The 23,627-nt window shown below is 38.5% G+C and overlaps 1 protein-coding gene across 1 annotated transcript in view; it reads left to right on the top strand.

Annotated features, from left to right (window-relative positions):
* Positions 1 to 23,627, top strand: part of NPHP3 (nephrocystin 3) — a 41,444-nt gene that overhangs the window by 2,123 nt on the left and 15,694 nt on the right. Inside the window, 16 exon segments of the mRNA XM_030551120.1 lie at positions 806 to 931; positions 2,622 to 2,772; positions 4,238 to 4,390; positions 6,045 to 6,178; positions 6,439 to 6,599; positions 9,167 to 9,314; positions 10,408 to 10,482; positions 11,154 to 11,333; positions 14,309 to 14,412; positions 15,137 to 15,251; positions 16,113 to 16,256; positions 16,791 to 16,888; positions 17,271 to 17,373; positions 18,424 to 18,506; positions 20,954 to 21,092; positions 22,509 to 22,673. Of these exon segments, the coding sequence (XP_030406980.1) occupies positions 806 to 931; positions 2,622 to 2,772; positions 4,238 to 4,390; positions 6,045 to 6,178; positions 6,439 to 6,599; positions 9,167 to 9,314; positions 10,408 to 10,482; positions 11,154 to 11,333; positions 14,309 to 14,412; positions 15,137 to 15,251; positions 16,113 to 16,256; positions 16,791 to 16,888; positions 17,271 to 17,373; positions 18,424 to 18,506; positions 20,954 to 21,092; positions 22,509 to 22,673 (2,079 nt within the window).

Here is a 23,627-nt window from a genome sequence, read left to right as displayed (position 1 = left end):
GGCTTAATTTGTCCCCCAGCTTGCAGGGGCTGAGTAAGTTGGCTGTGAAATGTGATATTAACAATATCAGGTTTCACAGCCTCCCAGATAGTTAGCAAGTCTGCTGTGAAAAGTGATATTAACAAATATACAAAATGTCACTTTTCACAGCAGACTTACTAGTTAGCAAGTCTAAAAAAAAGCAACCAGAAAAAAAGCAAAACATGCAAAGCATCTTATTTGTGTTTCTATTCTGTTTTGGTCCAGTAATTAATAGACAACTGTACATTTATTTTTAATTACTGAGTCTGCAAAAAACCCCTACATAAATAAATTACAATGATTTGGACATGTACATGTGCGTATTTATTTATTTTTCCTAAAGTTAATTAAATATTTTAGGAAGAATTGTCAGAGCAGCCACCAGCAAGAGTTGGTAGCTGCACTCTGAGGCCACCCAAAAATTTGTTGCGAGAACCCCTGAATCTAAGCATTATACCCAGATGTACAGATACTCTAGTCTCAATCTGTGTATTATATAATTTTAACCTTCGATTTAATAAAAATTTTAAATATTTTGTTTCTCATTCATGATAGGATTGCACTGTTGCACTTATTTGTGTTCCAACACTGCAGTGCAATGTTTAAATCTAAACAAACAAAAAAAACCAAAGAATAACTTCTTCCTTGAATTAAGAGTTGCAAAAGGGCAACAATTGGAGCAACACTTGAATTTGCTATCTAAACTCAGTAGCTGAAAAATATGCTAAAACTTTATAGCAATAATATTTTTCTCTCAGAGAAATAATATATTAAATATTTTCAGGCTCTTCAGAAAACTTACCAGAAAATACTTAGAGAGAAAGAAAGTGCTTTAGAAGCCAAATATCAAGCCATGGAGAGAGCTGCTACATTTGAACATGACCGGGACAAAGTCAAGAGACAATTCAAGGTAAGCATCTTCACTTTATTCCCCAAGAAATTGACCCAGAAAATCTAAAGTAATCCCTTTAGCCGTTATCCTTCAGTGAACTCTTTGTGGGTAGGTTCTGCGTAGATGCAGATGTCTGCCAGTACAAAACTCATTGCAGGACTGGGGCCTTAATCCACTATTTACTCCAAATTAATCATACCAAAATTTATCTGTAGAAATGTTTTTTAATAACATTTAGTCTTAGTGGAAAATAATGCTTTTGAAAACAGAAAGGATAAAACTTATCATTGCTCAGCATCCTAGCACCTTCTGTGCCATTTCATCAGCTCTTGCCAGTTTCACAACTAGAAGGGGCAAGAAACATGCAGATCAGAAGTTATGTTACATGGTGTTTTAAAGAAAAATAAACTAGGCTCAAACACTGATTTTTGTTATTTCTCAGTAATGTTTATATTTAATTTGTTAATGTTCAACATTTTTAGTTTTCTTTACAAAAATAACCCCGTGCCAACTATTGGCACATCTCTTTGTGCTACTAAAATACAAGAGCTAAGTGAAGGTAAAAGCCTTAATATTTTTTTGCCTTAGGGTGGCTTGAAAGGCTTATTAATTGCCAAGCTGATGCTTCTGGTTTTCCCCTCCTGCAGCTGATCCCACTCCTAGCACCCAAAATTAGACAGTAAAAACGCTTCTCTGCACTGTTTAGGGCTTACCAATGTCATTAACTGTAGCAGAGGAAATGTTTTGGTAGATAAGTACGGCAAGAATTGCTTTCAAAGAGTTTTGTTTTAAGTTGTATTTGTAATTAAGTGTACCGATCTCTTTTATACTCTTGGGATCTTAAGTACTTAGTTCTGATCAAAGACCAAGCTCGCTAATCACTTTTAGCTTGTGATAGTAATATTGCATATAAAAGACAATTGCAGATATCTGGTCTCTGTATTTTAAACTACTTAAATTAAAGATGTATCGCTGTCAGTGCAACAATCCATAGTAAAATAATATATGTCCATTCAAAAAATAATAAGGAAATCTTTGAGAACAAATTATAGTTTTGTTGCTGAAAAAAGCTGGCTTTTATTAAAACTAAGTTAAAAACCATGCATATTACTTATGAGCTTATTTTAGTACTAAACATTCAAAAATCCTGAGTCACTAACTCCAAAATCATGGCATTGATTTAAAAATCATGATTTAAAAATAATAAATGTTGGATTCCTTTATTCGTCTTCTGGTTTAGAGAGAATAGGTTGCACTTGGGATGTTGTGAAGGCCAAGACTATAACAGGGTTCAAAAAAGAGCTAGATCAATTCATGGAGGATAGAGCTATCAGTGGTTATTAGCCAGGATGGGCAGGGATGGTGTCCCTAGCCTCAGTTTGCCATAAGCTGGGAATGGGTGACAGGGGATGGATCACTTGATGATTACCTGTTCTGTTCATTCCCTCTGAAGCACCTGGTATTGGCCACTCTCGGCAGTGGATACTGTGCTAGGTGGACCTTTGGTCTGACCCAGTATGGCCGTTCTTATGTTCATTTGGGTCACATTTTCTCTACCACAATGAGGGCTCAAATCTCACTTTTTTTTAATGACAGCTGATCACATGAATTCAGGAGCTGGGGCTATAGATCAAACATCAAATTTCACAAGACTTGTGATAAAATAATAAGAGTTGTCTTTATACTTAAAAAAACCCTCTTTTTCTAGATTTTCAGAGAAACTAAGGAAAATGAGATTCAGGATTTATTGAGGGCCAAACGAGAACTGGAGACAAAACTTCAGAGACTGCAAGCCCAAGGGATCCAAGTATTTGATCCTGAAGAATCTGATTCAGATGACAATTGCACAGAAGTTACTGGTAAGAATTCCATCTGCTACTTTTAGCAAGCGAATAAAAAAGATTAAATTCTATGAAGCATAGCAAAAGAAAAATATATATGCACTATAGATTTTGAGGTTTTGTAATGCAAGTTTTAAAAGCACAAGGAAATATTGTGTGAAGGATAAAAAGAGTTTACAATTTAAATTGTGTTTTTTGAACTCTGTGGAGGCCCTACACTAATTAGCCATTTTTGGTGATTCCATTTATTTTTATAGTGCCCCATATTCTAAAAGACACCTTGATTTTCTACCTTCCCTGAACCTTTCTGCTTCTCTTGTATTTTCATTGTGAGTTTCCTGCTATCTGATCTCCTTTTCACAAGTCTAGAGGTTATGTTCCAGTTTGGCATATCAGCCCCATATAACCCATCGGAACAGAAAATGAACAAAATTCATTGGAAACTTAGGCAGAATATCAAACTGGAATTTGACAAGAGGACCAGTTTTGAACAGCCTTAGTCTTTAACAACACTGGATATTTAATGGTTGTAGGCATTCAGTCTCCTGGTTTTACATCTGATCTAAAATATGGTATCTGCATCAGCACACGGCCCATTAGTGCCATGCCAGGGTATTGGTTAGATACAGACTAGGGATCATCAGCCTCACTTTCTGCAACACTTGGGTTTTCCCTTGAGGTCCAGTGTCGAGTGCTGTTACATCTGACCCTGCTTTGCTAACAAGATGTGACACAAATCACAGCTGAAGTGGCTGAATAACCTTCAGAACTAGAAATGTTTCATGTGATATGTATGGCTCTGATTCTGCAAAGCACTTATCCACGTGCTAAATTCTAGTGACACCATTGATTTTAACAGGCCTGTGATTCCTACCTCTATCCCATGTATATTTTCTCCTTTCTTCTTTTATGTTCCTTCTTATTTATACTTCCTCATTCCTCTTTTTAAAAAATCTTTCTTAACTTATTCTCATTTATTTTCTTCTTCAAAGAGTTGAATTTAGTGGTCTTGAAAGTGATAGATTAGTAGGCAATGGTGTAATCCAAGGATAATATGAGAAGTCAACTAAGAAATGTATTTCACTCCTGACCTGCAACACTTTTCTGCTCTCTGATTCTGGGTCTTTCTTAAACAGAGACTGTCAACAGTGTGGTGACTTTGTGAAGTGCACAAATGACTGCAGTAAAACTATGAAGCTCTTCCTTATAGGTGACCTAATACAACATATGAAACCAACGATGAGGTCCTCAGTTTTGAGAGACCCATGTACTAACATGCTCTGTTACCTATTTCTTTAATAGCATGGCTTCTCTGTAACTGTGAGGGAGTTCTGATTTAAAACTACATTAGCCAAAGCAGTGAGCGAATCTGCTTAGGGAGAAGAATTTCAATTAGTGGCATTTGTCAACAAATTTTAACTGAAGTGTTTAGGTTTGACAATGTATTTCAATTAGTGAAAATCAGTTTGTATTTACTTTTAAGCTACTGGAGCCCAATCTGAATATTGGACTGGTGGAGTGTTGGGAAGTGAGCCATCAATGGGTAGTATGATGCAACTTCAGCAGTCTTTCAGAGGGCCTGAGTTTGCTCATAGTTCCATAGATGTGGAAGGACCATTTGCGAACATAAACAGAGGTAAGCAACTGGTGTTTGTCTGCTAAGCGGGTTTAACAAAGGGCTGTTTACATACAAGTACTGTTTACCATGGAGGTCTTTTGCATTCATTCTTATGTTCCGTTAAGGGATTTACCGTGTCTGTCACTCCATATTTTGCTTTGAATGACTGTTTTTTGTAAAAATAAAATGGAAGTAGAGCTAAAACACACCTAATTGTGTTTAATGTTTTTGCTGCTAACAATATGTGCAGCAGTATTCTTAGGTAATGACAATGAATCTCAGTGCTTCATAGTAAATATACCAAGTACCAATTTATTGTATGGGGGCTCAAAAAAAGGCTTTAGATGACCCTGCTTTGAATGACATAATCAAGAAAAATTTATTTTAAATGTGATTTATTTTAGCCTGACAGAGTCCTGGTATCTTGTCCAATTTTTGCCTTGTTTTTCAAATTCTCAGATCCTTCGCCACATAGGACATATGCATGGCCCCTCACAAACTATGGCCCCTCTCCTTCAGCTGAATTTGCATAGGAAGACCCTTCTAGGCAGAGTCCCATTGACTTAAATGGAACTCTGCATGACTTTGAGGGTTCATCCACACAGATCCAATTGCATGATCAAGATCTATGCATGCTGAATTACATTTGTGCTATGGGAAAGATTATCACTGATTTCCCTGTCAAGTCCAGTATTTTGGAATTAGTAACAACACTTTCTAACTTGGCTTGACTCACTCACTACCTTAATCTCAATACTAGCCTGTGACGCAGACTCAGTTCAAATTAGTTACTTAGACAAGTAATTTATCATCCTTAACTTTGAGTTTCTCTCCATATGTCGCTTTGTGACACCACTTTACTACTAATGAAAGGTCACTTTTTGGACATTTTCAAGAGACCATTAGTAATTCAGTAGTCAGTTTATCAGAAAAATGGTGTTTTATATTTCAAAATACATTTGCAGGAATTTGCAAGATTATAGTGAGCTATTAGAGATCTCATAAAAATACAAAATTACACACATTGTCTTTCAGAAATGCTAAAGTGTTAAGACTTTCCCATGTCAAGCAGCTTCCTTGGAACTGCTCAGAACATAGGTAATGTTAGTCTACAAAATGAGAAGCTAAGAAAAGAATTAGCTTAAAGCTTTCTGTGAGAAGCTGAATTGACATACAGCGTACACATGGAGAACAGTGCATTTTATGTAAAGAATTATGCTACCTATTAGTCCACCAAAATTTGTTAGCTTAGTATATTTACAATAAATTTTGAAGCAGCAGTATTTTACTAAGAATTGCTTAGTTAGGCATCTAATTACACAGGCATCTTTATTACTCCTGTTAGAGATTTAATTTTTTTGTATAGCAGCCATCAGCTTGACATTTTGGCTAAATTTCACAAACATTTATTTTAAAGGAAACATGATAATAGATATGTAACCTGAATATATTTAACATTCAGCTGTTATGTTTTGCTATGTTTTATAATTTTGCATATTATTTAAATCTAATTTTTAATTAAATCTGAAGTATTTTGTGATATATTAGTATGAAAGATACTCTATAAAATGAAGTTTATTATTTCCTCAGGGTGTGCTAGGAGAGCATTGATGCAAACTGTTGTATGATGTAACAAGATAAGGAGACCTGTGTCTTTGTATATTGTTTGCAGATGACTGGGATGCTGCGATTGCCAGTTTATTGCAGGTCACGCCACTGTTTTCCCACTCTCTGTGGAGTAACACAGTAAGGTGCTATCTCATTAATACAGATGAGACTCAGCCTGAAGTGGACATCTTCATTAGGGTGAGAACAGTGCAAAAGTTATGTTAATTGATCATTAACTTAAGGTTCTCTATTTTTCTCCTTTAATACTTGTTCATTGAAACTGTGGTAGTTCTTAAAAGGTTTAGGAGTCGGATCTTGATCCATTGAAATCAGTGGGAGTTTTGTTAAGGATTTCAATGGAAGAAAGTTTATATTGAAAAGAAATTGGGTTTACTAGTAGGTCCTTATTGAAATACGTAATTAATAATAAAGGTCAGTTTATTTAAATTTCCTTTCAGAACTACTCACCAAAACTTCAAAGAATATGTGAAACAATGGGGTACTTCTTTCAAGTTGTTCATTTTCCAGTAGAAAATGGAAATCATTTCCAGGCTGTGAGAAAATGGGAAATTGAGAAAAGTTCCTTAGTTATTTTGTTCATACATTTAACTTTGCCAAGGTAAGTTAATCGTTTTGCAGATTGACAAAGCAAAGAGAAACTGATAATTTATGTACAGCACGTAGCTTATTAACATGTATGCAGCGTTCCACGTACAGCATTTTTTAAGCTAGTTTCGTCTAACAAATCTTTCAGACTTTAGATTTTCTAGCACAGACAGTTAAAGCAGCTTCTTTCTGAGGTTTCCCTGTTCCTGTGGCTCTAGATTCTATTAAAATAAAACATAAAAGAGCCATCATAATGTGAAAATTTCTTGCTTTCCAAGAACAGCTTTTTGCTGTTCATAGTGATAGAATCGTAGAAATTAGAGATGGCATGTGTGAACATCCACTGCGTGTTTTATTTGCTTATCTATCTATTCACCTGCCTATATTACCTCTGCTTTTATTTGGTCGCATATTCTTTTTGTCTCCCTAAGTCACTTCTCAGTTAATTTCCTTGCTCTTCAGTGCAGTGTCGTGCCCTTGCCTGTTGTGATGTAATTGACTAAATCCATGATATTTTATAACAACTGGTAATGCAGTGCTTTTCACTTCGACAGTGGATAATTGGTCATCTTACTAGAAGAAAAATAATTTCCTAAACCAACAGTATTGAATTAAAAATAATGTTACAATTCAGTTGTGATTGTTTCTATTTTGCAGCTTGGACTTTTTTTCTTTTTGGCTGTATACCATGAAGGAGGAAGAAAAGAGGGATTAGAAGTAAAAATACTAAATAATGGGCATAGAGTCATCATTTTCAATATGTCCTTATACAGTTGGACAGCCATTTTGATGATCTCTATCAGGATATTGTCTGACCCATAATTTTTTATCAGCAAGGGGCCAGGAACAGTCTAGATTTTGGCCTTTTAATGAACTATGACATTACTGCATTAAGTGTCTGAAGTTTAGCTGCCTTTGGAGTTGAGCAAGGATTGGGGAAGAAAACTGGGAGATGAATACATTGATTCATATGGAACTCTGTCAGCTTTGGTCAGGAACTTGGGGTGAGGCTTCTCTAGCTTTTTGAGTCTGCTTAGAGAAGGAGCAACATATGGAACATCAGTCAGGAATGTGTCCCTCTCCTAAACAAAAAAAGGTACCTACAGTGTCTGTTGTTCTGTGCCATTGAACTGTCACACAAGGGGTTAGGTTTTGAATCTTGGCGATTTTCCTTTTGCCGTTTTGCTAGCACCCCTGTTTGGATGTGGGATGTCTAGCCTATAAACTAAATATCTGACTAAAAAAAGGATTTTTTTGCTAATGGGCAAAAAGGCTAATTAATAACTTGCTAATTGATAATACTGCTGACTAACTAATGCTAGCAGTGTGTACAAAGAAGCAGGCTCACAGAGACATTTCAGGGGTTCCATCTCGCTGGCACAGGTGGTAAAAAAGAACTGAGGGAAAATTGGGTCTGCTCTGCCCTTTATGTCCTTGGACAAGTGCGGGGCAATGCAAAGATATTGAGAGCGTTTCAGGCCCTGCTGACATTGCTGGCCAAAAGAATCCAATCTTGCGTGCATGGGCCACGTGTGCACCAAGAGTGGAATCCATGTGGACAATACATCTCAAAGAAGAATGGAGAGCTTCCTGACAACCAGGGCCAGCTCCAGGGACCAGCACAGCAAGCAGGTGCTTGGGGCAGTCAACGGAGAGCAGCAGCACGTCCGGCTCTTCGGCAGCAATTTGGTGGCGGGTCCATCAGTCCCTCTCGAAAGGAAAGACCTGCAGCTGAATTGCCGCCAAAGAATAATGAAGCAGTGGCAGGAGAGTTGCCGCTGAAGTGCCAATGATCGCGGCTCCTCCTCCCCCCCCCCACCAGCCGCCTGAGGTGACAAAAACACTGGAGCTGGCCCTGCTGACAATAATATTAATTTAAATAGTTTTTTTGTACAAAAAGTGAGATTAAAATTATAATGCCTCATGTGAGGAAGATTACACCTATCTGCTAGTTTGTCTCCCTTGAGGCTGGCTCTGTATGTAGCATAATAGATTCACAAGGCAGAACTTTCAGGAATAAATACAGATATTCCTTCTTACAAGTACAGTGCACTGTCCAGATTCAAAATGGGAGCATAATTTGTCCATTTTCATGAGCCTTAACTAAGATCCTGACCCTATTTCTAATAAGGACAAAAGAAGTTTTCCCTTTGACTTTAGGGAGCAGGATAGGGCATTCAAATAATTGATGACAGTGTGTCAATACATTTGTTAATAATGACTTGTGACTCTGTTCTCATGTGTATGAAAAGCTAATGCAGAACTATTACTGTTTAATTTGAGTACCAGTATGAGAGGGTTTGTAGAAAATAGACTTTTGAATTAAAAAAGCAATAATGTGTAAACCTGCTACTGAAAGAATCTTAATATCTACAGTCCAATTAGCGGCAAGAGAACTTTTCTCCATTTTCTTGGCCCAGACTTTGGATATCCTCTGTTTAAATGTCTGGCTGCCTCCATGGTAAAAGGCATGCTCTCTCAATTAGATTTTGCACTGAAACCCATCCTTAGAGCTTATATTGATTGAACTGTGAACTGCAACAGTGTAATATAGTTCAAGATTGCTGATTTCCAATCTAGCTGTTTGCTGGAGGACTGTGAAGAAGCCTTATTGAAAAATCCTGAAGGAAAGCCCCGGCTGATTTACCGCAGAATAGAAGATGGCAAAGTCAGTTCAGACCCTGTGCAGCAGTTAACTGAGCAAGTTTGCTATGTGAACAAAGCAAAGGTACAACATGTAGAAGGTTGTTATGTTTCAGAGATTTGTTGTCCTCTTATTTTGTAGCATAAAACTTGTAACTTCAGATATGACCAGAAATTGCATAACAGATCCTTTGTTATGACATCTTTTGTGAACAGGTTTACGGTGTTGAATTTTATGAAAGTGTAGATTTAAAAAATTGAGCACTGTGCCTGTACAGAAACTTGAACAAAGTTTTATTCTAAGCTGCACAGAGGGGTGCAACTGAGCAGAATTTGTCTCTAAATTTCTTACAGAATCCTTATGGAAAAAATCCTATAAGATTTAATAGAAAAGAACTGTTCTATATTATTTTAGCTAATCCTCTAGGAAAAAACAACCCTGCTATAGAATTCTTTGGAATGATTTAAAAAAAAAGTATATACAAGGGGCATCCTCTGTTTAAATTCTATACTATACTGTAATTTCCATAGAATACTATTAAATTATTATATGCTAAATCCCTATTACATTTCACAGGACTTTCCAATTAGAGAAACAGTCTAACCACATCATTAATGATGCATTTTCCTGTAGTGTTTTTTTGTATACCCTCAAAACAAAGGAACTCTGATTCAAAGTCCCCTCCTCCTGCCTGTGGGTTGACTACTCAAATAAGGAAATGGACAACAAACAACCCTCTAAAGCATACAAGGCATTCCAGGCTTTGCTTGAGTACACTCTCCTGGCAGCCATCTTCCCTTAGAAGCTGACCTGTTCTTACAGGCACCTTCATTAGCAATGAAACACAGCTGCCTTAGTAAATCATTTTCCATATGTCCTCTCTTAGCTTCCATGAGCCAAGAGGGGAGCCCTCCTGGGTCCTAGCTCATTGTGAAGCCTTCCTATCCACTCAAGGTATCTTTGGTGAGGTGGAAGCATATCAATTTTAAATGAAATTGTGTTTTACGGTGCCAGAGGGTAAGCCTCCAAAGTATTTTTCATTTTGAAAGGTGGCGAATGTTGTTCTGGAAAGAATATACGTTTTGGATATATTTCATATCTACATGCCTCAGTAACTGCATCTGTGTTTAATAGTCAATCCCAGAGTTGCTTCATACTTTGTCATTAACTTTTTCAGCTCATTGATCACATGGGAGGAGTGGAAGAAGGAGCGTATGAAACTTATAATTGTGTGGAAAAGATCATTAAACAGGTAGAGTACATGATGCATGTATTCCACATGAGAGGCTACTTTGCGCATTCCTGCTTACAATTCGAATGATAGACTCTGGGGCAGTGCCATCCAGGGCTTTACAAAATTGCCATATTGCCAGTATTCTGCAAGCGCTGTAGTAAATCCACAGTCTATTTAATAATCTGTTTATATTCACTACAAATGAGTGATGTTTTGTCAAAATGCAAAGGCCTCCATATGTTTCAGCATTGTTAATACCTGGAAGTAAGGAAAGCCACAACCGAATAAAATAGTTTAAGAACTATGCTACTGTAGGCAACCTCCATCATGGGAAAACTGAAAGCAGCTTCTTGAGATCTCAGTATAAAGTGTCACTAGGACTCATTTGGTCACATCCTCTGCTGGTGTAAATGGGCACAGATCCATTGACATGAATAGAATTCACTCATCTATCCCAGCGTTGTTACCTAAAGTGGGAATGGATATAGTGCGTAAAAACTGTCCTGTCCAGTGTGTGTCAGTATGGTATGCAGCCCATACTATATGGAATACATTTCATGCCACAAATGTAAGTCCAGAATGACATGCAAGTGGTGCCCACTGCCTAGTTGAAAGAATCTGGGGCAATGATAGCATATACTTTTAAGGAGTAAGTTACAATATTTCCATGTGGTTTGTTTCTTACACAGGATATATTTGGCTGTGAAAGCACAGAAGTGGAAGGCAAGGATTTGGGTAATAAAGAGGAATCCACTGCACCCGAGGAGGAAGTTTTTGGAGATGTACTGTGGGATGCACATGATGAACAAGAACAGATAGAAGCTTTCCAGCAGGCCTCTAACTCAACATGTGAACTAGGATTTGAGAAAGTAAGCAGATAGAAATGTCTGTTGATTAAGGGAAATAATGATGTCTGTGTTTCATGTGCTGCAGTGATGCTGTTGTATGGAAGGACTTATGTTTGAGAACAACCTTGGGGCTTTCACACCTTAGGCTAGAGGAGACCATATGTGTTAGACAGATGACATATTTTGTTTCTGGAACAATGCCAGTTATGTCTGTTTTAAAGTGTCCTTGATGAAGAAATGGTCCTTGTTTTTCCATTGGAGGAAATGTTGCCATGATAGCATGCTGTCTAGAAATAAGGGGTTCTCTTAGAAGGTGGGTAACACACCGTACTTTGAAGCCTAAATGAAAGGCCTCAAACACCTCTTTGAAGCAGATGAAAGCCCTGTCTCAATACAGAGAATTAGGTCTGTTGGAATTGGATAACGAAAAGATTAGCGTATAGTCCCACAATCTTAATGTATCTGAGCCTGTGTGAGAGAAAGACATAGTAACATTAAAAATAAAGGAGTACTGAAATGCTCTGTACTTCTTGGGCTGCCTCACCTGTAAGCCCTTGTAAAACTAGGAGTGTTAAAAACAGATACACCTAGAAAGGATTGAATTAATATATCTAGAGCAGAGGTCGGCAACATTTCAGAAGTGGTGTACCGAGTCTTCATTTATTCACTCTGATTTAAGGTTTCATGTGCCAGTCATACATTTTAACGTTTTTAGAAGGTCTCTTTTCATAAGTCTATAATATATAACTAATCTATTGTTATAAGTAAAGTAAATAAGGTTTTTAAAATTTTTGGGAAGTCTCCTTTAAAATTAAATTAAAATGCAGAGCCCCCCGGATCGGTGGCCAGGACCCAGGCAGTGAGAGTGCCACTGAAAATCAGCTTGCATGCCACCTTTGGCACGCGTATCATAGGTTGCGTATCCCTGATCTAGAGGAATCTGTGAAAAGTGCCTCTGGTGGGGAGTTATGTTGCTGTTTGAATAGGTCGGTGTGCTTTCATGCTGTGCTGTGCTTCCTAGAGGAACTAGCTGACAATGTATGCTTGCGCCTCTTGGAGATGCAGCACGCACAAGCATAGCTCCGAGAAAGCAGGGCAAAGGTGGCTATAAGCCATCATTTTGTCCTTGGGATTTTGGGCTGATTGGGAACCAAAATGGCCCATGCTGTCATTTAGGAAGTTGAGGGGACTGCTCTAAATTACAGCAGTCCTCCCTGGACTGTCTTTGAACTGCTCTTCAGCCTGGAGCTTCTCTAAATGGCTGTTGTACCATGCACTATGATCGCACCCCCTGTTCCAGGACTCATGAGCGGTCCTGTGTAAGCCCTGGTCTATCCACAATTTTTTTATTGATTGAACTATTTCAGTTAAAGGTATGAATTTTCTACTGAAGTAGTTAAATCAATGTAACTCCTAGCTATAGCAGCGTAAAGGTGCCTTATACCAGCGTAGCTGTTCCTCCACCCTTTACACGAATAAGCTTTAACAACATACGGGAATAGTTAAAGTAGTATAATTTCTTTGTTAGATACAATCTAAGTGAGTCGACAGCTATGTAAGAGAAAGGCATAGTAACATTAAAAACAGAGGAGTACTGAAATGCTCAGTACTTCCTGGGCTGCCTCACCTGTAAGCCCTTTGTAAAACTAGGAGTGTCAAAACCAGATACACCTAGAAAGGATTAAATTAATGTAGTGCCTATACCTAGGGAACCCCGGGCTCGGGGACTTTTATGGCTCCTCTATACTGCCACAACAGCACTCAGGGGCTAGGCTATAACGGGAGAGAATCTCTTCCATGAGGTTTTGGAATGCAAAAATGTAATCATAGGGATCAAATGTGAGGAGTTAGTCCTGGAAAACTAGCCATCTCCCACTGACAGATGTTGTGTCCCATACATTATTGGCAAACCTGACACCGTCTGCTGTGCTGCCTCCAACAGAGATGAAAGCTGGAACAGAGACGTTTGAATGCCGTTTTTCCAGTAAATTTGATTAACTTTCTTTAGAAATGGAAATTAAAAAGTTAACACAGAGATAATTTCTTTCCTTAGAATTGTAAGGAATGTGCTCTGCTATTCTTCATTCATAGTATTCTGTACTTCTGGCTCTATAAGAATTTGTAGCTTCTAAAAATAGCCAGTTCCATATGATCAAGTGACAGGGAACATTAGAGCACTATCCTTTTGTCCTTGGCTATCTATCTTAGTTTTTTATGTGCCCCTGCTCCCATCAACATAGTGTCTGAGTGCCTGTATTTATCCTCATGACACTCTGTGTGGCAGTGCCATTATTCTCATTTTAGAGATGAGTAACTGAGGCATAGAGAGGCTAAGGAACTTGCCCAGGGTCACACAGAAGTCTGTGATGCAACAGGGAATTAAACCTAATGCACTAACCACCGTTCTCGGAGGTCTACATTCAAATTTGCCTTGTCACACGTCAAAATGATTTTTTCTCTCACTCTAGTCCATAATGAACATTTGCTTACCTCATAAAACCACAGCGTAATAATTTGGTAATACATTCTCGTGAGACACAAGTCTGGAACACCACTGGGGTCTGGCACTCCAAGATTGCAGTACATTAAAAGAGGTGCAGGGGGAATTGCATGCCTTCTTGTACTAGGTCTTACTGTACCAGTGCCACTAGTCAGTCACATTTATTAGTACTGCAAATTCATCCCAAACTAATTTTTAAAAATTATTTTCTACTTTAAAATGTTTTATGGAAGAGGTATTAAATAGTAGTTTTTAGTGATTCTAGCACTTTCTATTCTTTCTTCCCCATTAAAAAAGCAACAACAAAACCACTTTGTTTCTGTATCCGTATATTTTGTTTTACTCTTAGTCCCTTTGACTTCAATGGAACTAAACATTCTTAAAGTTAAGTGTGTGCTTAAATATTTGGAGGATGCATTAATCAGTATATTAATTAATTTGTAGATGTATTTTTTAAATACTGGAGCCATTGTAACTTAAATTGTTGTGTTTGCAGTATTATGAACGTCTAAATGATCTAGTGGCAGCACCAGCACCCATCCCACCTCTTCTTGTGTCTGGAGGACCAGGCTCTGGCAAATCTCTTCTCCTGTCAAAATGGTATTTTTAAAAATGGTTAATCTTTTTAAAAATTACACTTCAAACAAGAACAGCTGAACACTGGATTGGTAGCAGGAGAAACCAGCATTAGAAAAATACTGAAGTTCCAAAAGCACCCTGTGAAGTCTAGTTCTGTTTTTAGGAACACTTGAATAGTTGTTCCCCTCTGGGCACCAGTTACAACCCACAGGGGACAGTGCCACGGAGAACCCCAAACCTCAACTCCTTCACAGGGGTCTGTACACTGTTCTGAGAATGAGGGTGATGGTGGCTCCAAGAGAAAGTGTCACCTCCACTAAGTCACCCCGCTGAGGTAAATGGGAGGGAGGATCCAAATCCAGAAACATATTGCAGAAATGCATCTTGCAGTCTCTCATGATTTACAACAGAACCTGCTGCCATAAAATAAACTGACAGTATTCAGTCTCCTCCCCCAAGGATCTCCTCTTTTTGATGTTTTATCTTTGTATTCTGTGAATGTAGTGAGTATCTGAAAATCCCTCTAGTCCAATGGAGATCAAAAGTGAAAATTATGAGGTAAAATATTTAATTATGGATGACTAATTGTCTGACTTATTTTATTATGTATATACTGCACATGCCAAGCTAAAATGTATAATTACATTTGACAAATCTACAATAATATTTATTGGAAATAAGAATATATTTGCAAAAATATGGGCTATTGGGAATGTATGTGTGTTGGTTTTTTTTGCCCCATTAGGATTCAACTGCAACAGAAGCGTTCACCAAACACACTAATTCTCTATCACTTTGTTGGGAGGCCCATGTCTGCCAGTTCAGAATCTGCACTAATCATTAAACGGCTTACTTTGAAGGTACTCTAGTTATTGTTTAGCACATATAGCATTATTCAGAGAGAGAGAGTGTGTGTGTGTGTCTCTCTCTCTCTCTCTCTTATAAGTTCTTATGGCCCTGCTGTACCAAATCAGCGTGATACAGATGATGATTGCCCCCATTTTGTTGAGTTGATCATATATCAGAAATAAATTAAAATATCCCTCCGTGAGGCTTTTCATAATACATTGTCATCAGTTATGATTCAGATGAAAAATATTGGTGCTTTATAAAGAAAGCCTCATAAGCTTCTTTTACTATTTCCTGCCATGTGGCCAAGAAAAGAAGCAGGTAGCATCTGTTTTGTCTATGCATTGAGAAACCTGAAGCTGCATTTGCCAGTTGGCACCACACTGTAGTTAGACTATTGTTCTTCTTCAATTTGTTTTAGAAGTACATGTCTGATATGTGTGGAATAAATGAGAGGTCTGATTCTGCCAGGATTTGAGCTCTCTTTATCTTTAGAAGAAATCACTCAGGGCTGCACAGGACTGAGCCCTTCAGAAAGATTAAATCAACTCTTCCCTGTGTTGTTAAAAGCCTACGAATTTTTATTTATACATTTTCCACACTTCTTATTCCTCAGATGGTCCCATGGGATTTTTAACCTCACGTTGTCCATCTAAAATTAAATATTTAAGAACTTCAGAAAACTTTCTCCTTTTTAAAAAACGTCTTGCTCCTTATATGCAGTGAAGGGAAAACAACTTTGTATGAACTTGTTTGAAATCAGCTCCCCAGGAGTGAATGATTTTATCTTCTGTCCACCTGTGTCTTTCTGTCCAAGTCCCCTAAGCATTTCTTAAGATGCAATATTTTTGTGCATGTTTATAATTTTGCAGCTCATGCAGCATTCTTGGTTAGTGTCACCTTTAACACTGGATCCAGCTAAGCTCTTGGAAGAATTTCCTCGTTGGCTGGAAAAACTTTCTGCTCGTCACCAAGGCAGCATTATCATAATTATTGACTCTATAGACCAAATACAGGTACATTTCCAACCTAGCTGGCCTTTACAAGTGCAAAATAAACTTGGAGTGATGTATCAGGTTAATAGTGACAGTGAGACAGTAAAAGAATAAGTTTACTATGAGAGAGAAAATAAGTAGAAAATATTTTGCAGTTTTACTAGATGAATTAAATTATCATTTGATTTATCTATAAAACTTGGTATTTCTGGAATTTGCCAGAGCATGTTGCCTTTTGATCTGTCTCATTGCATGATCTGCTGGGGGTGGATCCAAAATTATGGACTGATTTGTGGGTCAGGTCATGTATCCAATCTGTAGGTGGTGAGAGTCTACATGATACTATGCTAACTACTTTACTTAAGTTATCACCATGCTGGTGCACATAAAAAGGGGAGTTTGGCTCTATATAAGAAATGTGGCCCTGAATAATTTTAAGAGAACGGAGGCAATGAAGATTGTTTTCACTGGGCTGAACAGTTAATGAGATGATAGTGATTTGTGGCTTTTGTTTTTAATGAATTTTGAATTAATGCTCTGAAACTTGTTTTTAAGCAAGCTGAAAAACATATGAAATGGCTGATAGATCCCCTGCCAGTGAATGTAAGGGTGATTGTATCTGTGAATGTGGAAACATGTCCTCAGGCATGGAGGTACGTTGTTCTTTGGGGAGGTTTCAAAGTAGCCTGTTTATATATATGTGGCAGAATAAAACTGAATCTTATTTTTTACCCATTGAAGTCAGTGGGAATTTTGGATTTGGATTTTCCCCACTGAACATATTATAATGCATCTTCAATGTAGGCATGTGCGCTTGCAGACTTCCAGTACTTTGATGTAGTCAGCTGTCTTAGGGCAAGTTTAAAGATACAAATGTGACTTTGTAGTATTAAAATCCTTTCATAGCAGAAGAGTGTAATTTCAGATTTCTGCATTGGTATCTGCCTTTTTGCCCCTTCAGGTAGTTAGGTCTCTTTTTTTTTTGCATACTATTTTGCTGGATTTTAGTGTAATTTTGTTCTCTCCCACTAAAAGGTTGTGGCCAACTCTTCATCTTGAGCCATTGAATTCTAAAGATGTGAAACGTCTCATTAGTGCAGAATGTAGCTGTGCAGATGTTAAATTGACCAAAGAACAGGTAGGTCTGTTGTAATTCTGCTGAAAGTATTTCACTCTAGAGTCTAGTATAAATTTTTATAAAGATGTGGAAGAGTAAAATGAGCTGATGAAAGCTTATTCTTGTTAATGTTTCAATAGCCAGGAAAATGTGTGGTTTTTTTAGTTAACTCATAGCCATTTTACACAGGATTTGGTGTAAATATTTTTATCTAGGGGCTGATAGCACCAAATTCAGATGGAATCATAGGCGCCGACTCTGTGGGTGCCCTGGGGCTTGAGCTCCCACGTAAAAAAACTGGTGGGTGCTCAGCACCCACCGGCAGTTCCCTGCCCTGCCCCAGCTTACCTCCGCCTCCTCCACGAGTGTGCTGCCACGACCTGCTCTCCCCTTCCCTCCCAGCGCTTGCGCCACAAAACAGCTGATTCACGGGGCAGGGAGGGAGGGGGGGGGAGGAGGGGGAACGCAGCACACTGTGGAAAGAGGCGGGGCTGGGGCAGGGATTTGGGGAAGGGATCCAATAGGGGCAGGGAGTGGGCAGAGTTAGGGCAGGGACTTTGGGGATGGGATTGGGATGGGAGCGGGGCCAGGGGCGGGGAAAGGGTGGCGTTGGGGCAGGGCCATGAGCAGGGAAAGGGGCCGGGGGGCACGGGCACCCACCAGTGCCAGAGAAAGTTGGCGCCTATGGATGGAATAGTATAAATTACTAGTGAAGGAACTATACTTTTACCCATCTTTCTGCAGACATGTCCTCCTGTTTTAGTATAATATGTCTTTGCAGTAAAAATGCTTGGACATGTGCAGGGAAGCCATTTTGAATCCTGTCCATGGAGCCTGACCCTAACAAGGTGCAGACCATCTCTTGAGATGATCTAGCCCTATTTGATCCTTAACTTGAAAGGAAGCCTCCACTTACATATATCCCACATCATGGAAAAACACACTTTTTTTACACTAGTCATGATGTGCTTTTTTAACATCCACAATCTGTTTTTCAGTGTCAAATCCTTAACTCTTCAGAGTGCTTAATATTACATTGGCTTATAATATTTCTTTAAACACTTGTCTTAGGAGAAGAAACTTGAGAAACACTGTCGTTCTGCCACAACTTGCAATGCTTTGTATGTCACTCTTTTGGGCAAAATGATTGCTTGGTAAGTTGAGATGGCCTGACATTATTGTGTGAGTCTGTGGATTTTAAAAATACAGATTGCTTTATCAGCGTATGAGAAAGTGCTCAGTTGAAAAAGAATTATTCTTTGTTGAGATGAAACTGCTTTAGCAGAAGAAAATAGAAAGTTATTTTCCCCATTTTTCTATAGAAAGGAAAAGAAAGCAGCACTATACAGAATTAATGGTCTATCCCATTTTGATGCTAAATATTTAGGTACCCACTGAATCTGAATATATTATCCTCTCCCTATTCTGAATCCAGGAACCAAATCCAGGTCTCTCTCCATCCTTTTGCTTCACTCTTCTTTTTGTAGCTGTCAGTCCCTTTATTCCCTTTGTAAATATTAATTGGGAAGTATTCCTTTTATATTGAGAGGTGCTTTGTCTGTGGGCGGATGTGCCTGATGCTTTGCATCCTAGACTGTGTCTACACTGCACTGCAGTGTTGACAATGGGGTTGTAAACTCCAGTGTGCACCATGAGAATGCTGTTTTAGTATGAACTAAAAGGGAGCTAGTGCACATTAACGTATTCCGCTTCAAACAGGTCTATGTTAATGTGAACTAAGTACCTTTTAGTTTGCGCTAGCAGTGTCCACATGGGACAGTTACAGTGGAACACTTCACACCCACATAGTCCAAACTTCGGGCCCATGTAGATGAGTCTATAAAATTTTAAGATCAGGGGAGCACCACTATGATCCTCTGGTCTGACCTCCTGCATAATACAGGACATAAGATTTCACCCTGTAATTCCTGCAGGTGGAGAGGATTCATCCTCAGTTATGTTCTATGTCAAAGAACATAACTGAGCACAGCAACTTGTGGCTGATCCAACACGTATCTTTTTAAAAGACCCATCAGTCTCACATTAGAGATTCCAAAGAAGGACATTTGTGATTGGTGGCTCACAATTGCTGCTTGTTCTTTATTTAAATATTTTATTTTTAGTTGCTACTGGAGACACACTTTATCAAATAACCAGGGGTGGCTCTAGACATTTCACCGCCCCAAGCACGACGGCATGCCGCGGGGGGCGCTCTGTCGGTCGCCTGTCCCGCGGCTCCGGTGCCTGCGGCAAGTCCACCGGAGCCGCGGGACCAGAGGACCCTCCGCAGGCATGCTGCCGAAGGCAACCTCCCGGCAACCAGCAGAGCGCCCCATGCGGCATGCCGCCCCAAGCACGCGCTTGGCGTGCTGGGGCCTGGAGCCGCCCCTGCAAATAACAGTATTAATTTGGGAGCGGTTACAAGCTGCAAGTGCTTTGGAGGATAGGACTAAAATTCAAAATGATCTGGACAAACTGGAGAAATGGTCTGGAGTAAATAGGATGAAATTCAGTAAGGACAGATGCAAAGAACTACACTTAGGAAGGAACAATAAGTTGCACACATTCAAAATGGGAAATGACTGCCTAGGAAGGAGTACTGTGGAAAGGGATCTGGGGGTCATAGTGGATCACAAGCTAAATATGAGTCAACAGTGTAACGCTGTTGCAAAAAAAGCAAACATCATTCTGGGATGTATTAGCCAGGAGTATTGCAAGCAAGACACGAGAAGTAATTCTTCCACTCTGCTCCATGCTTATTAGGCCTCAGCTGGAGTAGTGTGTCCAGTTCTGAGCGCCACCTTTCAGGAAAGATGTGGACAAATTGGAGAAAGTCCAGAGAGAAGCCACAAAAACGATTAAAGGTCTAGAAAACATGACCTGTGAGGGAAGATTGAAAAAATTGGGTTTGTTTAGTCTGGAGAAGAGAAGAATGAGAGGGGACATGCTAATAATTTTCAAGTACATAAAGGCTGTTACAAGGAGGAGGGAGAAAAATTGTTCTTAAACTCTGAGGATAGGAGAAGCAGCAATGGGCTTAAATTGCAGCAAGGAGATTTAGGTTGGACATTAGGAAAAACTTCCTAACTGTCAGAGTGGTTAAGCACTGGAATAAATTGCCTAGGGAGGTTGTGGAATCTCCATCATTGGGGATTTTTAAGAGCAGGTTGGACAAACACCTGTCAGGGATGGTCTAGATAATACTTAGTCCTGCCTTGAGTGCAGGGAACTGGACTAGATGACCTCTCAAGGGCCCTTCAAGTTCTATGATTCTATAAATAAAATAGCAGCATCTAGTTTTATGTTTCTGTCTCTTTATGTGATATAATCGTATTCCCATTCCGTTGCCTGCTAAACTAAAGGTATCGCTGCTTTTTTTTTTTTAATTACAAAAGGAAGACTCATATGGAATATGTTGGTAGTTGTGTTCAGGTGTTAAATTATTTGGGTTCTAATCCTGCAAGATGCTGCACACCTCCTGAAGCCAGTAGGAGTTGAGGGCACATAGCACTTCACAAGATGAAGATCTTTAATAGCTTAAATGCACTTTGTGGTTGTCAAATTTAACATATTAAAAAGCTAATCTTGTCCATTTGCCCAGTGCTGGAAGTGCAGGAAATATTGATGAAATCCTTCAACAGTGTTTCCAATGTCAAGATACAGTATCACTGTACGGACTTATTCTGAGATCAGTTCAGGAGTCCATGCTGAACGATAAAGACAAACACCTTATGAGAGAGGTAAGCAAACAATGCAATGGAAACTTTTGGAAGAAACATGTTCCCTTTCCTCTGGATGAGTTTCTGTGAATTAAATAAAAACAAAATATTTGAGGACTTTTCAGTAGTGTGAAATTGGCCTTTTTTTAAGTGCCAAATATATATAGCATTAGTTTGGACTGTGTCCTGTTCTGCACTTAACATATATAATCAAGCTATGCTTACTTAAACCAAGTAACCACAAATGTTTAGTTCTGTGATCAATTCCTTTCAGTCAAGAAAAGGTCTAATACAAAATTCTCCCATGTTGGATGAAACACTTCTTGAATTAGGAAATAATCATCTGTAACGTTTAGAAATTCTGAGGACATTTGAGAACTGGCAGCATGGGCCCTCCACCATATGTCACTCAAACTGAAGTCCCCATAATAACAGCTTTTTTTCCCTCTATACTTTATAGATAGGTGCTTAAGGAGCCAGTCATCCTGTTCTCTAGTATGATTTGGTGGTCTATAGTAGGCACTTAAGTAGTGCTCCATCTTGTTGCCCTTTCTGTTAAGATATTGATCCACAAACATTCAAGAGCCAGTATCTAATGTTTGGATTATTCTAAGAGGAAAAAAAAGTTAATAGCCAAATCCATCTAACTGAAGTTACATGAGGGACAAATTTGTCTCAGAAAGTGAAAGCAGTAATACTTATAATTGTATTTGCAGGCAATTTTGATGCATGTAGTTCTTATGAGATTATGATATTTATATTGTACTGAATAGCGTCTCGAACAACTTCAATCTCTGAAATTCCCTTATTGCTTCAACAAAACACCTTCTGAAGGATAAAAATATGTATTTAATTTGCTGTAGTAAAATGGAAATTGACAAATTTGTGTAACAGTCTTATATGGGGACCCCAAAGATGAATAATTTATCCTTTCTATAATGTTTCCAATCTAAATCGTCCCTAATTTTTAAACCAGTTACTGTCTTAAAGGTAAAACTGCATAAATATTTCTATAATGCTTGGGTAACAATGTTCATTAGAGACATGGTTTTGTATATTTTTGGAAAGATTTCTGAAATCACTGTCTGATAGCCATGTTGGGCCCAGTATTGCCTTTATTTACTCCAGTATAAATCATTCAGTCATTCCACTGAAGCCAATAAGATTGACTCCAGATTGACACCAGTGTAACTTAGCAGAATTTTGCCTGAATTGTACATCCATAACTTGATCTTTAGGTGGAATTAATTTATGAAGCATGTTTTCCACCCCACCCTTGGTAACTATACTATGTACTTTGTGTACTAAATGTATCAAGGAAGCCTATATTATGTTTTAAAACCTGGCATTCAGTATTTGTCTTGGGATTCAGTATACCTGAGTTACTCATTGAGCAGTTGTTAAACTTGTGAAAGCATTAATGTTTTGGCTACACAGGTTCTCTGTGTCATCAGTGTTAGCCACAATGGAGTGAGTGAATCAGAGCTGATGGAACTTTATCCCGAACTATCCTGTGTCACGTTAGCCTCTCTAGTACACAGTCTGCACAAGATGGGTATGCTGACATATGGCTGTGGTTTGCTAAAGTTTCAGCACCTCCAGGTAAGATTCCATACATTTAGACATATGCAAATAATACTCCACTAAATTAGAAATATTTCGCCAAACTCTGCTCTTAAATACATTGGTATAACTCCAAGAGTAACTTTGAATCCACTTATGTTTCTCTAGATTTACAACAAGGTAAATCAAAGCAGTATGGCCTGCTGTCTTCCCTTAGACACACAAGCATACTATATAAATCTGCTTAATTTTTTATGTAATTGTCATTGACTTAGTCTACAAAATGTTGTGGGTTTTTTTGTGCCTGCGTTATTCTTGACTATTTGAATGGTTGCAAAGCCGTACTAAGTGTTTGTATTTTTTTCCCTCCTCGGAACAAAAAATTCATTGCTTCAAGGTCCAGGACCAGTCCTTTATTAAGCCCTGGACCAGTGCTAAAGAGCACTGCTAGTCTAAAGCATGTGACCATTTTTAAGGTCTAGAGAACCAACAAGACTAGAAATAAATGATGTACACCATGGAAAGCGGGAGATTCTCTAGTTGCCAGTTATGCATTAATTTCTAGCTCTGGTGGTTAACTAGATTGCCTTTAAACTACGTAATTTTGTTTATATGTTTGTCTTCTCTCCCACTCTTTCTCCCTTCAGTTCTGATCTGATGTCAGTGTCTGCTGTCTTGAGGATTCTTACCAGGATGATCAATGTTGTTCTCCATCAGCATTCAAAAATTGCTTTCTCATTGATTGCTAACTCTAGCGGTCCTAGAAAATATTGTCTACTAAAAATCAAGTCAGAATTGAAGGGGAAACGAGGATGATAATTTTTAAGCAAGTGATAAATCTAAGAACTTTAGCCTAATTTAGTACTTTGTTTATAGTATAGTTGAATGCCAACAATGTATAACTTTATTAGTTTCACAAAAAGTAAATATACATTATCAGTTGTACCTCCATTATCTTCCCCTTTCCCAGCAAAGCCTGGGAGGCTATTTGAG

Source organism: Gopherus evgoodei, chromosome 2, assembly GCF_007399415.2.
Source record: "Gopherus evgoodei ecotype Sinaloan lineage chromosome 2, rGopEvg1_v1.p, whole genome shotgun sequence".
In the NCBI taxonomy this organism is placed as follows: domain Eukaryota; kingdom Metazoa; phylum Chordata; order Testudines; family Testudinidae; genus Gopherus; species Gopherus evgoodei.
Note: the sequence above shows the minus strand (reverse complement) of the source record. Positions and strands in the feature narration are given on the sequence as shown.